General features: G+C 49.5%; 1 protein-coding gene across 5 annotated transcripts in view; it reads right to left on the reverse strand.

Annotated features, from left to right (window-relative positions):
- Window positions 1-825: 825 nt before the first annotated feature.
- The window catches only part of Fam169b (family with sequence similarity 169, member B), a 29,891-nt gene continuing 14,929 nt past the window's right edge, over window positions 826-15,787 (reverse strand). For 3 of the 5 annotated variants that reach the window (XM_013011836.1, XM_013011838.1, XM_013011837.1), the window contains 7 exons: window positions 13,938-14,023; window positions 10,349-10,526; window positions 8,506-8,688; window positions 6,742-6,873; window positions 5,940-5,993; window positions 2,361-2,430; window positions 826-1,096 (listed from right to left, as the gene is read on the reverse strand). In XM_013011836.1, the coding sequence (XP_012867290.1) occupies window positions 1,084-1,096; window positions 2,361-2,430; window positions 5,940-5,993; window positions 6,742-6,873; window positions 8,506-8,688; window positions 10,349-10,526; window positions 13,938-14,023 (716 nt within the window). In that variant the 3' untranslated portion in view covers window positions 826-1,083. The remainder of the gene's footprint in view (window positions 1,097-2,360; window positions 2,431-5,939; window positions 5,994-6,741; window positions 6,874-8,505; window positions 8,689-10,348; window positions 10,527-13,937; window positions 14,024-15,787) is intronic. The other 2 variants (XM_013011839.1, XM_013011840.1) reach the window with 2 other exon arrangements.

Here is a 15,787-nt window from a genome sequence, read left to right on the forward strand (position 1 = left end):
CCCCTCGCCGCTCGGCGGGATCGACCGGGGACGCTCGGCTTCCCCCACTCGCTTTCGCTGCTGGACACCGCAGAGGCCTTCCAGGGGCGGCAGGCGTGGCCGCGTCCACGCACTCGATCCCAGCTTTACATCCCCCGTAGCCACAGGACGGCAGCGACCGCCTCCATCACTTCCCGCATTCTGGTCAGCATCTGGGACTGGACCGACCCGGAAAAGCCACCCTGACTCTCAGAGCCGCTCTGTGCTGGGACTAGCTGCTCAGGTCTGACTCACCTGCCATAAAGGAGGAGAGACACACGGCGTGATCACAGGCAAGAATCAGGAAGAACCAAGACCTACTTCTACAGGAAGAGAAATGGAAGCTGGGCAGCGCTGGGGGGAGGAGGGTGATGAGAGACAGGAAGAGAAGAAGGAAGGAGAGAGATGAAGGAGGGAGGGACAGGCAGGGGTGACACGGTGTTATGTATTTTTCCTTGGCTAAGGTAAGACCTCTGCCTGCTCTAGACGCCAACCTGCTGAGATTGGGGTTTTCAGGAGCCCGGCGCAGGCCCTGGCCCAGGATCCCTGCTTGGTCCCCTAGCCAACCTCCAGCCAGCCCTGCCTTGATTTGTGCAAGACTGCCATCATGTGGCCACCATGGAGACTGCCCGGGAGCCAGCGCGCCTCTGGTCACTCCTGTGTTGTGCAGAGATGGCAGCCCCTTCCTCCACCTGCCTGAGAGGACCTCAAAATATAAACCAGACTGAGGAGCACAATCAGGTCTCACAGAGCCATCCGGGAAGGGGCATGGGTGCTATACGGAGCCATACAAGGACCATCACAGTATCAACTGTCTTCCCTGAGGTTTTTCTTTTATTGAATGACTGGCTTATGGATCTGCTGTCACACTGGCAAGGAAGCACCAACCGTCCATCTTAAACCACCAGGTGGTTACAGCACCTCATTGTGTGTGGGGGGGGGTGAGGCTGTGCTGGGCATCACACGGTGTCCCCTGCATGCAGGCCGCAGTCTACTTCTGTGCTCCAGGTCTCCTTCACACAGAGTCCACGTGGTCACCATCAAGAAATAATCAACCTTTATTGTCTAGGTTCTGCATCTGAGAGAAAACACAGAGGCTTATTTCACTTAACCTGATGATCTCCAGTTCCATCTTTCTGCAAGGGACATAACTTCATTCTTGTGTATGGCTGAATAATATTCTGTTGTATATATGCACCACACTTTCTTTATCCAGCCATTGGCGGATGGATACCTAGGTTGATTCTGTACTTTGATATTGTGACACTATAAACATAGGTGTGGGAGGGTCTGTATTATATTCACACAGTCCTTTGAATATATGCCCAGCCTCCTGAGTAGCTAGAATTCGAGGTGAGCAACAAGCACCCAGCACTCAAAAGTATTTTGTGCACATATATGGAAATAGAATTGTGAAAGGCATTAAAATGGTTTTTAAAGCAGGGAGAAGATATAAAAGTATGATTGAAATATGCATGGAAATATCACAATGAAACCCCTGTGTTCAACTTTTTTTTTTTTTTAGTCGGTTGTGGGGCCTGAACTCTGGGCCTGGGTGCTGTCCCTCAGCTCTTCAGCTCAAGGCTAGTGCTCTACCACTTGAGCCACAGCACCACTTATGGCTTTTTATGCTTATGTAGTGTTGAGGAATTGAACCCAGGGCCTCATGCATGCAAGGCAAACACTCTACCACTGAGCCACCTTCCCAGCCCCTGTATTGAACTACTATACAGTAACAAAAAGAACATATTTAGGCTATGTGTGGTGGTTCACAACTGTAATCCCAGCTCCTCAGCAGGCAGAGGTAGGAAAATCACAAGTTGAGGCCAGCACAGGCAAGAGTGCAAGACTCTATAAGCGAAGCAAAAGAACTGAGGTATGGCTCTAATAATAAAGGCTTACAGTAATTGGTGCAAAAGCCTGAGTTAGATGCCTATCACAAAAAGAAATATTCAGCAACCACCTCGACCTGTGCCTTGCCCCACATGACTGGGGTGGGTACAGGAAACCCACACACCACGTCTCTATTTCTAGCAATTGGGGCTCCAGAGACAGGGAGGAGAGCAAGACAAATTAGTCTTGCATTGGTTCTGCCCCAAGATGCTAGTCTGTGGCCCAATTTGAGATTCAGAGTTTTTTTCATTCCCTCCTCAGGTGTCACATAGTGGCACCATGAAGAGCAAGGAGCACAAAGTGACGTCAGTCATCCCCCAGAGACTTCCCTCTCGCACCCCTCCCCACACAGGCAGATCTTCAGCATAAATCAACACGGCCCATGAAGCCACGTGATTGCTAAGCAAGGAGAAGATAAGAAGCTTTGGGATGACGCAGCCCTACTATACCTTGTGGATCCGCCATCCGGAGAAGGCTTCTGGGAGTTGCCCTCGGCCTCTTCAGAGCTTCCTGGAAGTGCTGCCGTCCCCGAAGCAAGAAAATAAGGAGGCAAAGGGGTAACGCCAAGGCTTGGTAACCCACTGGGGACCCCTGGCCCTTAGTGTGACCTTCACTCACCAGTCCAAGGTCCTACTCAAGCGTTTCCTAACTTCCACTGGGGCCTGGGCCTGCAGTGCCTCAGCTGCTGGAGGAGCTGACCCCAGCGCTAGCCCAGGCCTTTTTCCACTCCATGTCACACTTGCAAATGTTGTGTGACCTCCTACCAGTGCCAGCTGATAAAATGATGACGTCTTATGCAGCTGTGCACATGGGCTCCCTACTCCCCACCCCAAATCGTGTGTGTGTGTGTTTGAGATAACTGTGTAAAATACACGGTTCTACATTTGCACTGGACTTATACATGCAACATGCTTTTACTAAGCAATAAATGTATTACTTGATGGTTATCTACATAAGTAAAATGTTAAGTCTATTTACAGAACCATATAAATTAACAAATTTGGTTTGGCAAACTTTAATTCTAAGCACTTAGAAACTACCACACAGTTTAACTCAACTAATAAGAGTTTTGTTGTTTTGTGTTGGTACTGGGTCTTGACTCGGAGCCTGAGCACTGTTTCCCTTAGCCTTTGCACTCAAGGCTGGCACATGACCACTTGAGCCACAGCTCCACTTCCAGCTTTTTGCTGATTTAACTGGAAATAACCTCACTGATTCTCCTGCCCACACTGATTCCAAACTGCAATTCTCAGATCTCAGCTTTCTGAGTAGCTGGCCACCGTGCCCAGCTTCAGAGTCTTGTATCACCCAATAGTGGAAGCTGTGGACTTATTAGTTTATCAGTGAGATCAGAGAGTTTGTCAACCTTCTTCACAACTGTATCCCTAATGTCCTAAATATCTGGCATATGCAGATGCTTCATTAACTGTTATTAAATGAATTAATGAAGAAATCCAAAGAAGGAAGATATCAAAGGAAGAAGGAAGGAGATATCCACTTATCAGTTTTCCACCTTCCCTCATACTTTTATGTAGTATGCACTAAAGCAGCCACTCTGACCTGTTTATGTGCATTTCATTGCTAAGCAATTTAAAGCCCAACACAATTTTTAAATGAATGTGATATTTTGCAAGCAGCCACACAGACAAGTTGGTAAACACCAGCTCTCCAGGACTGCACTACATGACAGTTACCACAAGGGGGCACCATACACCTTGACAAAGCACAGAATCAGCACACCTTTGTGGGTGCAGAGTCCCGCTTTCCAGTTCGGCCACAAAGGTACCCCTGTGGCCTGCCCCGCTGGCAAACAACTCAGCAATCCAACCTGAAACTAAGCTACATCTCCAGTTTGCCCCTTTTACAGAAGGGAACCCAGCTCCATCTCAAATTGTCCACCTTTCTTCATGCACAATCCCATTAAGAAAATAATAACAATAAATATAAAGGGAAGAAAAGTGGTTTCCCTGTGGACGAGAATTGGGTCTATAAAGATTGAGCTGGAAAAAGAAGACAAAACCTTGAGCCTCTAAGAGAAGAATAACTGAATTTCTAAAGCACTATGCAATGGTTTCCTACCTCCTGCAACATTTTTGCAAAAGGACACTTCACTGGGAACGTATTCAGTTTCATTCCCGCCAGGAAAAAGAAACTAAAGGCATATGCAGGCTGACTGAGAAATCACATCAGATGGAGTTATGATCCTATCGCTCAAGTTTCAAAGGCTTTGTCATATGTAACTGAGCATAAGGGGGAGGAAAAAAGTTCTACCAACTTCTTGTCTAAATGCTGTGAAATATCTGCGAATATTTTCAGGGTCATTATAAGCTACAGATGTTAGCAACTGCCATGGTAGTGTTAGCCTTAAAAGACTTCATCCATAAACGAAACTGCCTCAAAAATAAAATTTAAAACATTTGCAAGGAGCCTGCGTGAACTTCCCTTTGAAATGTAATAAAATGCTCGTGGCTTATTCTGAGTTCAGAAACACATGGCTCCTCTGGTCTCCTTGCTAAAGGTTCCATTTGTACCACGCATGAAATTACAGAGGAACTTGGAAAACAACCACCAGAGATAAAAAGGACAAGAGGAACACCTCAGAAAACAAGAAAACCACTGGCTAATTAATTACAAAAATCAAAGTGTCCTGGGGAGAGGTCCATGGGAGAGAAGATTCTAGAATGTGCATTGTTTGCAGAGCTGTGGGAAATTCAAGTCTGTTTAACATTTGCTGATCTCCATGAAGGGAAAAATGGATTCCCACTTGGCCCTGAGAAAGTTCCAAGCCTCTGTGCTAATCTGTGATTACATTTGCAACCCCCTCTCATCAACTTGGACAAAACAAAACAAAAACCCTGAGATGTCAGCCATAACCTCCATCATGACTGCAGGCCAAAACTGGGTGAAACACGCAGCAAGCACACCGAATCCCTGCCGGCCAGGAGCTAGCCCTGGCCTCCACACGCAATGAAAAGAACCCGTGCTGAGAATCGGTGTTGCCAAAGTTACCATTTTAGTCACCTAATTACAGCTCAACTAGAATGATGACCATTCTTCCTTCAAGGCTTCTGGAACGTTCTCTGAGAGGCTGTATGAAAGTGGGAGTTGGGGCATCTCTGCGTGAATTCAAGTGACAGGTTTGGCACCCGGTCCTCCAGCCCAGCTTCCTCAGTCCAGACCACACCAACTCCTAGCTCTTGAAATAACCCCCCGGTGGAACTCTCCAGAAGGTAACCATCTCCCCAGTTGGGCAAGCACATCCTGTGTGGATTCCACATTCTGACATGCACGGCCGTCTCTTTCTGCCTCTCTGGCTCAGGGAGCTGCAGGGCCCTGCACCAGGCTGCAGCCTTGTTTGTGAAGCTTGTGCAGAAATACGTGGCTGGTCTACTCTGTGCCCACAGATGGGCCACACTCCTAATCCAGTGCCACTGTGCACGTCCCTCAACGGTCCCATGACCCCCACAGTCCTGCTGGCCTCCTTCCCCAGCTCCTGCCCACCCCATTTGTATCTGCAAAGACCCACTAAGCCTTCCAGCTAAAAACAAAACAACCAACCTACACTAGTCTCAGCAATAAATTCCAAGGAGCCTGAGTGTCACCGCCTGGCGGGGGCGGTCACCCGAGTGAAAGGAGGCTGAATACCCTGGGGCCCTCAGCCCCTCATGAGCCACCTGCCACCACCGAGGAAACTTCCAGATCAATACTGGCAGTTAGCTACCATCCCAGCAGGGAAGGGAAGCCAGGGTTGAGTGTGGGACAGTTCATTTAGTATTTCCAGCCACACACAGTCCCTGAAGCTGGCTGACCCTGGCTGTGGGCCTCGGGGGAGGACCGGGCTGAGAGGCATATCAGGTGTGACCCTCTCCATCTGGGAGAAACCAAGCTGGAAATGCAGGGAGAAGGGAACCTGCATTCCACTCGGGCTATGTGAAGGACACCTCTCCCAGCTTCCCTTAGAAGACCCACCAGAGAGGCCCTGTCCTCCCTTGAAAGCCCCATGGTACCAATTCCCTGGGAAAACTCACCAGAGCACTGTCTGGCACTATCCAGAACGGAAGCCAATGTGCATGTCTGTAAGTCTGTCCACAGGAAAACAAATAACAGGATGTCAGCAGGTGTCATACTATGCTGCCATCAAAAAGGAAAACACGAACCAGGGCTCCCTTGGCTCACACCTGTAATCCTAGCTACTCTGGAGGCTGAGACCTAGAGGATCATGGTACATTGCCAGCCTGTGTGAAAAAGTTGTGAGACTGCATCTTGAATTAACTAGCAAAAAAGTCAGGCTGAAAGCATGGTTCGAGTGGTAGACTATCAGCTGTGAGCAAGAAAGCTGAGCAAGACTGTGAGTTCAAGACTGAGTTCAAGACCTAACACACACACACACACACACACACACAAAAACACAATTAGCAGAATGTTTTCTGCAAGGCGTTTCTGTGGGTGTATGTCTCCCCTCTGAAGAAGAGACTTGCTTATTAACAAACCATCAAGGTATCCTCTGAATTTTCAACCTCACCTAGGCAAAGTAATATATGCAATACACTTTAGCACGCACAAACTGGCCTTCGGAGAGGCTTCTGTGGTCTGCTGTGAATCCAAGAGATGATCAGTAGGTGTGTCCCCTTCAGGAAGGGAAATCACACCAAGGACAAAGGCCCCAGCCATGGCCCATTGCCCATTTTACCCCCACCACAGCCCAATCCCACCTGGGAACCTGGTCTGTGTCAGCTGTGGGTGTGACCAACAACTGGACCCAAGCACACCATGTTGGGGACCAGAGCGCACACAAGCGCACGGAAGTCTGTTTTGGAGATGCTCACTCACAGTCAGGAAGTCCCGCCTGCTGAAGCTGAACCCTGAGCCAGATGTTGATGCGCTGGCCCCAGGCCCCCGGAGGCTCCACCTCCCACAGCCGTCCTCGCACCTCTGGACAGGCCAACAGGAACCGCCTACAAACTGGGAGAGGAAGGCAAGCCTGAATCAGGAAGACCTGCCCATGGGTGCTCGACCACTTGAGCCATGCCTCCAGCCCTTTCTGCTTTAGTTATTTTTCCAACAGTGTCTCCACTTCCTGCCCAAGCTGGCCTGCTCCCCATGTTGTTGGAATGGCAGGTGCACACCCCCACGCTCTGCTTTTTATTGGTTGAAAAGGAAGCCTCTCAAACTTTTTGCCTAGGTTAGCCTTGAACCTTGATCCTCTGGATCTCAGCTTCCCAAATAATGAGGATCATGGGCATCAGCCACCACGTCCAGCTCAGAACACATCTATCAGTCTGCAATCTAACCCCTCACCTAACACGAAGCTTAGCTTACAATCAAGTGAGAACCATTTCATGTAATTCATTGAACGTCAGCTTCCAGAACACACTAGTCACAGGCAGAAGGCAGAGTCTCAGTTGTCTGCTCTCCTGTCCCCTGGCTGACAGGGAGCCATTTGGACCCAATAATATCACTAGCCCAGAAAAAAGCTCAAAATGCTAAATTCAAAGTTCAGTTTTGTCTCTGTGTATGACTTTAACACTGTTGTGAAATTGTTCATACTGGAGCTCGAACTCAGGGCGTGGGTGCTGTCCAGTAGCTTTTTCCACTCAAGGCTACCACTGGACCACTGAAGCCACCACAGCTCCACTTCTGGCTTTTTGATGGTTAATTAAAGGTAAGAATCTCTTGGGTTTTCCTGCCTGGGCTGACTTCAAACCTTGATCCTTAGATCTCAGCCTCCTGAGTAGCTAAGATCGCAGGCATGAGCCATGGACACCTGGCTCCATCTACATTTTAAGCCAGTGGTTTCTTGGGTTGGGAAAGATTTTCTTTTTGTGTTTTTGGGTGTTGTTGTTTGGGGAGTGTACTGTTTGTGTGTGTGTTTGTAGCACCAGTGTTTGAACTCAGGGCCTCATGCTTGCTGGGCAGGTCCTCTGCTGCTGAGTCACACCTACAGCCTTTCCTTGCACTGGGCTCCCCCCTCCCTCCCTCCCTCCCTCCCTCCCTCCTTCCTCCCTTCCTTCCTTCCCTCTTTCCCTCCTTCCTTCCTTCCTTCCTTCTTTCCTTCCTTCCTTCCTTCCTTCCTTTTTTAAGACAGGGTCAGCTTCCTGCTCAAAGATGTACCTAGACCACAATCCTCCTATTTTCCGCTTCCCATTGTAGCCGGGACAACAGGTAGACACCACCACGCCCAGCTACTTCCATTGTGATGGAGTCTCACAGACTTTTCTAGTCTAGAAATGCTATACTCCCAGTCTCAGCCTCCCATGTGGCTTGAGAAGACTTGGTGTGTGCTGCCGTGCCCAGCTACAGGTTGAGAAGAGCGCCGTGAGAGCCTTTCTGCCTAAGCTGGCCTCCAACTGCAGCCTCCCCTCCTCAGCCTTCCTGGCGGTGAGGGTGACAGGTGTGAGCCACAGGCACCCAGCTAGGGTCTACATCTTCAGAACCGAAGAGGACGCCTCTGTGCTGGAGGCATGGGGGACATCTCAGGCAGAAGCAGACCAGGTTCTGTCTCTCCGGGAGGGTTCCCAGGACACCACCCACCCTGGGAGCCTCAAGAATTCCTCCCCACGTGTTCCTCGCAGGTGACACGAGGCAGGGGGTTACCTTGGTACATGGCAGGAGAGATGGGGCCACTGACCCCCAAGGCCTCTTCTTCTTGGAAAGTCTCGCAGAAGTCCCGCAGCAGGGCCGTCCCCAGGCCTTGGCGACGATGCTTCCTCCTGATGAACACAGTGTCGAAGACAGGCAGCAGGTAGCCGGCACCTGTGCCAGCAGCGCACAGGCTGCCTGTGGGGAAAGCAAGATGGTCACGCTGTCCCCTGTACAGCCAGTACCACACGGTACCACGCGGAGGTGGGATTCGCTTCACAGGCTCCGTGGTAGCTGCTCAGTCCAGGCCAGCCATCCCTGTTGCTGAAAGGCCTGTGCTATTGGCTGCTGCTGGGGCAGCCGCTGGACAGGTGCACCCTGGGAGACTGCGCAGAGCCAGGGACCCAGCTCTCTCCCTCACAACCCACGAGGTTATCCGAGTGACACCAAGTGCTTCCGGGATGATCCAGGATCCAGGGGACGTGGCTCCCGCACAGGGATAGTGCAATCTGGTAAGAAAAGGGCTACACAGCAGATCTAACCCCAACTAAGAGGTGAACGTGTCCCCAATTCAGAAAGTGAGTGAGTAATCACCCCCCACCAAAATAATAATGGGGGTATGTTCTCATCCCCTATAAACTGAAGTCATGAAGTTCCAAACAAACTGATACTCATATTTCAAGCCCATTGGGGGTAGAATTCTAAATAGTTTGCAATTGCAGTCTTGTCAGGCGAAGATTTTTGGTTGAACGCAGATTATTCACCTATTTGGGCCATTAATGCATTCACTTCATTTAATTAACAAGCCCCTTGATTGGCACCTAAGCTGGGCTCTGCTTGGTAAGTGTCTAGCCATGGGTGGTACTGACATGTGATCACAGTATCCCACCTGTCAGGCTTCCTTTGGGAGGAACTATAAATGCAGATGTAAGCTGGGCGTGGAGGCTCACTCCTATGATCCTACCAATATGAACACCCAATACTGGCAGGACTGTGGTTCAAAGCCAGGCAAAAAGTTCCTAAGACCACCCTTCCCACACACACTCATCTCAAAAATGCACCCATTTTTTTTTGTTGTTATTCAGTCAAAAATATATTCCACTTTGTGATTTCTGTGGGTTTGGGGAAGAGGTCCCTGAGGAATCTGCAGTCTTACACATGCTTTTTGTACAGTGCGACGATTCCAAAGAGAAGTCTGTTCAAGTGGCTACCCCGGACCCTGCACCCCTCTCCCGCTTCAGACCCGTCCATGTTCACTTCTGTACTTTGAAGCTTTGTTATGAGTCCCATCTGTCACCCCAGCTACGTGGGAAGTATTAATCAGAGGATCACAGGCCAGTCTGGACAATAGAAAGTAAGACCTTATTGGGAAAAAAAAAACAAAACATGCAAGCAAGAAAGGACTGGCATTGTAGCTTCAGGGGTATAGTGCCAGCTTGGCAAATCTAAGACCCTGAGTTCAAATCCCAGTACTTAAAAAAAAAAAAGAGGAATGTAACTAAGTTGCGCTTGTTCCACATTTTCCGCTCATCACGGCCCTGAAAATAAGTCGTGGTTGTTTAATGTAACCTTGTCGCGGTGGCTGGCCTGCCGGCTGAGGTAACGTCTGTGAATCTTGGCTCTTGGGTCCCCCCGCCCCACCTGTCAGCTATTAGCCACAGCATTTTGTCTGGCAGTGAACCCGTGACAAGAAAGAAAGAAAGAGACAGGCCTTGTGCTTAAAGAGTCTTTGCACCCGTGGGACTTCACTGTTCCAGAAGATTCTCTCCACACGGCACTCCTTCTAAGGGCAGTTAGAGTCCCCAGAACCATCCAGAGCTGGGATGGCCCAGGCCCCGAGAGGCCGCGCCGCCCTCACCTTTCATCTTGGTTGAGTAGAATCCAATGGCTGCTCCGTCTCGCCACAGGATTTTAGCCTGCTCCCTCGCAGAGTGAGGTAAAAAAAACATGCCATCCTCTTTCACACTTCTCTCCAGTCTTCCAAAAACAATGACGTTTAGAGTGAAAAGCACAATCCTTTCCCCAAAGGAGTGGACCTTGAAAAGAGAGAGAGGGAGGGAAGACAGATGCGGGAAATCTTGTGTCTGGCGTCAGCGTGCGCACGCAGGCCCAGGTGCGCGTGCTTCAGGGCCTAAGTGTGAATCACGGTGTCACCACAACATGGCCTCCGGGGCCAGCCACAGGGTCAGGTGCCCAGGCCTCCCGGGGCGCACAGAGGTGAAACGCAAGTCAGCAGAGCAGAGTCAGCCATGGCTAATGGAACAGGAAGTTGCCTCCAGGGGCAGCCAGGGCAAAACATTCCAGCACATTCCCTGGATGTGTCCTGAAGGAAACTCCATCTGCCATTTTTTTTTGGGGGGGGTCTGGTCATGGGGCCTGAACTCTGGGCTTGGGCACTGTCCCTCAGCTCTTCAGCTCAAGGCTAGCGCTCTACCACTTGAGCCACAGCGCCACTTCCGGCTTTTTTCTTTTTGCTTATGTGGTGCTGAGGAATCGAACCCAGGGCCTCGAGCATGCAAGGCAAGTGCTCTACCACTGAGCCACCTTCCCAGCCCTCCATCTGCCATTTTTAACAGCAGCAGAGTTCTGGCTCTCCGAGAAGACATCATCGAGGAGATGAACTGCCACGTGAAAAATGAGGTTTAGTAGCTTGTGGCAGATTTCAAACACCCGCTGAAATCCCAAACCCAGAGGTTTGACTGGGGTTCGAGACCTGTCCCGTTCTGAGCTGTGACCCAGAGCTCTCTTGCCCACAGCCAAGGTCCCCGTCCTGTGGTCAAAGCCAGGCCTGCAGAGCTGGAAGCTTTCACAGGCCACCAGGGAAAACAACATCACGCTTCTGTCTGTCACCCTGTCTTCTCCATTTGTGCAGCCCATGGGGACCAAGGTGGGGGCTGGGGTCAGGGCCACCTGCTCCCAGGACACCCAGAGAACACGGGAACCCCCAAACACCACAGCAATCACTACAATTTGGCACGGGAGTTGGGAGTCACTGGCTCTTTTTACAGTGACCATGTTGTCCTATCTCATTGCATGGCTGCACACACGTGGGCGTGCGTGAGCGCATGTGTGTGCACGCGCCAGATTGACTTCCCCATTACCTGGGCTAGGACTGCCACCCACATACTGCCAAGTGTTTCTTGCCACCTACCAAGGAGGGCCTGGTACCCAGATGACGAAGTCCCCGTTTGGAGAGGGCACGTGGTCATGTTTATGGACTTCCCTGCCTTTTCCAACGAGGACTGGAGACAGCTAGACAGGGCTCTGACAGCCAGTGCGCCTGACGCCCACCCAGCCGCCATTGCTGAGCTCCCTTCTCCTGAGACGGAGAACAGGAGATTCCCATCCACAGAGGAATGCCTGGCTTTATGTGGAATCACCTGGCCACTCAATCACCATCACCACCATCATCATTTGTAGTTGTGGGAGCTCAGCTTAGATTTCCTGGGAAGTCTCTGGCAACCCATAGTCCTGACCCCCTCTTTCGTCCACAGGTCAAGAGAGAGGACCACTCAGGTGATCTCTCAGACTGTTTTTCCAATGCTCCAGTAATAAAAACAAAGCTGTTTGCAGCAGCCTAGCAAATGATACCCAAGTGGTCTCTGTCAATAAATTAATTGGCCCAGAGGGTAAAACTCATCACCTTCACCCACAGTCAAATCTTCGAGCAGGAAAGGATCTGTGAACATTAAACCAGATCAGCTCTGAGAGGCCCTCACATTTGGTGTCTCAGACAGTGGCAGTCAAATGATGTTTAGACTCTCAGCAGAACTGGCTACTCCCAAGAATCAATCATGATGTGGGATGTTAAATTTTTCAACTTCTACAACCCAAACAGCTTCAGAGGAAAGCCAAAAGAAAATAAAAAAGAAGACTGCATCTGCTAGAAAGGAAATATCCAATCTAAAGCTGGCAGGAAAGAAAAGGAGTCAATGCACTTATTTCTCCAAATTTACAACAGAAGGGGGTAAAGAATTAAAAAGATATGTAACATGTGATTTTTTGACTTAAGAAACATTTCCAAAAACATAAAACTAAGATCTAGTCTAATCCTTCATAAGGACCACTAATCTTATATTAGCAGAGAGAACATGAAGTTGTTGTTGTTGTTGTTGTTGGAGGAGGAGGAGGAGGAAGAGGAGGAGGAGGAACAAGAAGAGGAGGAAGAGGAAGAAAAAGAGAAGGAAGAGGAAGAACAAGAAGAAGAAGAAAGAGGATTCAGAAGAAGAGGAAAAGAAGGAAGAGGAGGAAGAATGGGAAGAAAGGGTAGGGGAAGAGGCAGAGGAAGAGGATGAGGAGGAAGAAATGGAGGAAGAGGAAGAAAGAGAAGGGGAAAAGGAGGAGGAAGAGGGAGAAGGAGAAAAAAGAGGAAGAAGACAAAGAGGAGGGAAAAAGGAGGAGGGGAAGGAGGAGAGGAAGAGAAGGAAAAGAAAGAGGAAGAGAGGAAGGAGGAAGAGGAACAGGAGGCAGAATGAGGGGAAGAAGATGAGGAGGAAGAGAAGGAGAATGAAAAAGAGGAAAAAGAAGAGGAAGGAGGAAGGAAGGAAGGAGGAGGAAGAGAAGGAGGAGGAGAGGGGAGGAGGAGGAGGAGAAGACCACATTCTACAAGGGAAGAAATAGGGGTGGGCTGGATCTTCACACTATCACTCTGTTGGTGGAAAGCACACCCCCACCATACTCCTACATCAGCCATAGTCGTGGAAAACTGGAATATTCAGAACAGGCACATCTACAGACCAAAAGTGGACTCAGGGTCACCTGGGTCCATAAAGAGAGAAACAAAGGGTGACTGACAGCGAGTACAGAGCTTCTTGTTGGATGTCTCTTCTGGGGAACACAAAGGTCCAAGCAAGTAGAGAGTTCTTAACTCTGGACCTCCAGCCCCCCTGGAAAGGAGAAATGGCTGTCGCCACCTGACGGCTATGGCCGGGGCCAGGGGCAGCCCTAGGGGGCAGTCACGATGGAGAAGACAGCTTCTAAGTCATTCACACCAGAATGACTACAGTGCCTGAAAACCTAGCATGCAAATGCTCATTTAAAAATCCAGTCACCCGGGGCTGGGAAGGTGGCTCAGTGGTAGAGTGCTTACCTTGCATGCATGAAACCCTGGGTTTGATTCCTCAGTACCACATAAACAGAAAAGGCCAGCAGTGGTGCTATGGCTCAAGTGGTAGCCTGCTAGCCTTGACCACAGAGAAACTCAGAGATAGGGTCCAGGTCCTGAGTTCAAGCCCCAGGACTGGCAAAAAAAAAAAAAAATCCAGTCACCCGCTATGTTAAACATGAGACACACAACCCATGGGTGGGGATGGGAGGGAAAAGCTGGCAGAGCATAGGGGTGACATGGTCCAAAAAGAACCCCATTCTCTACCTGACCTGTGTGACTGTGATCCTCCTGCATGCCACCTTTATGATAACAATCTAAAAACACACTCCAGTCCCCTCACCTGCAGGAGACCCTCCCTGGCAGGCTCAGAAGTTCTCAGAATGTCTTCAACAGACCACCAGGATTCCTTCAAGTAAACAGCCACAACTGGAAGAGAAAACCAGGGGCAGTCGGTGAGCTCCACACTGGAAATCAGCCACGTGGGACATCACGGAGCTACCAAGGTGGATACACACACACACACACACACACACACACACACACACACGCATGCAATAATACATACATACACATATATACACATATATACTCTATAGTAGAGGATATATAACACATAATGTGTATATAGATACTGTGTGTAGATATGTACATCTATATCTATATCTCTATATAAATAATGAGAATCACACCCAGGATGGTCACATATGCCAGGGAAGCCTACCACTGAAATATATCCCCAGCTCTGGAGGGATCTTTTCAGAGCACAAGTTCCTGAGAGTACTAGACAGGACAGTCACTGGAAGATGATATCATAGTTGTTCATAAGAGACCCAGGGGTCATTTCTCAATAAGATATATCCTAACACTATTGGGCAAAAACAACAGCTCCCCCAGTGGCTTGGACAAATTATCAAGTCACTGGATCAGCCCAAGCAAGGAACACCTTTGTCGTAGTGGTGTTTTAGAAAGACAAGCGTTGGTTGTAACCAGACTAGAGAAACTAGTGCTTGCACAATGAAAGAAAATGCTATGGGAGGGGGTTGTCACTCAGGTGTGGTATGCTTTTTAGCACATATGAGATCCTGAGTTCAATTCCTAACACACACACACAGAAGATTTGAATGACCAGACTCTGCGTATTAAAATGATAGGTATGTAGCCTTATACAGTTGTGCAAACCCACAGAATATCCCATGTCAAGAGTGAATCTAATGTAAGCCGGGCTCTGGGTAGTTAGTGTTTGTGTTGGTGTGAACTCTGCTGTGCTTGAATCCAGGCAGGGTGTGAATGGGAAGTCCCTGCCCCTCCGACACCCAAAGCCATGAGACCTAAACTGTGAATCTAAAAATGCTCATTTGTTGAGCCTGGTGTCGGTGGCTCACACCTAGAAGCTGAGGTACTCAGAAGGCTAAGGTCTGGAGAATCACAGTTCAGTGCCAGGCTGGGCAGACAAGCACTCCAAAATAACCAGCCAAAATCTGGACTGGAGGTGTAGCTCAAGTGGTAGGCCCTCATCGAAGCAAGCAAGCTGAGCAAGTGTGAATCCCTGAGTTGTTTTTTTTTTTTAAATCCTCTTTTTTAAGTGCCACTGTGAATGTGATAATAGATTGGGATTCGAGTAAGAGTGGAGGCAGGGAAGACCAAAGGAGACTGTAGAGGAGGGCAGAAAGGACCCAAGGGGAAGCAGATTGGCCCTAAGCAGGAAGAACAGGAAGGACAGCCTGGTGTCAAGTCTGAGCAGAAGGACACAGATGGACCCATGTCCTGTCTTCTGACAGCACAAGGACCAGGAGGACCGGAGGATGACAAGGCAGCAGGGAGAGGCCGGCCAGCAAGCAGATGGACACACACAGAGCTGAAGGGACACTCCGCCTCCCCTCGCTCACCACCCTCGCTCCTGTTCCCCCTTGATAAAAACCAAGGCAGAACAAGTTCCCCACACACATCTTACCCCACTAAACTAGCTACAAGTGGTTCCTGACTGCTCCAGGACTTGGGACTTCCTCATCAAAGCTAAAAGGCCCTCAAGTCCCTTCCCCCATCCCCTTTCTCCTCTCCTTATTGCTCCCCTGGAGTGTAGGCCACCACTGCCCCGTTACAAATCTAAGAAATATGTAGTTCCACAAACAAAATACGAAAAAAAAAAAAAAGCACAGTTAAACCAAACTGACAGGCCATCTTCCCAAAAGC

Source organism: Dipodomys ordii, unplaced genomic scaffold (genome assembly GCF_000151885.1).
Source record: "Dipodomys ordii isolate 6190 unplaced genomic scaffold, Dord_2.0 Scaffold15, whole genome shotgun sequence".
NCBI classification, from domain to species: domain Eukaryota; kingdom Metazoa; phylum Chordata; class Mammalia; order Rodentia; family Heteromyidae; genus Dipodomys; species Dipodomys ordii.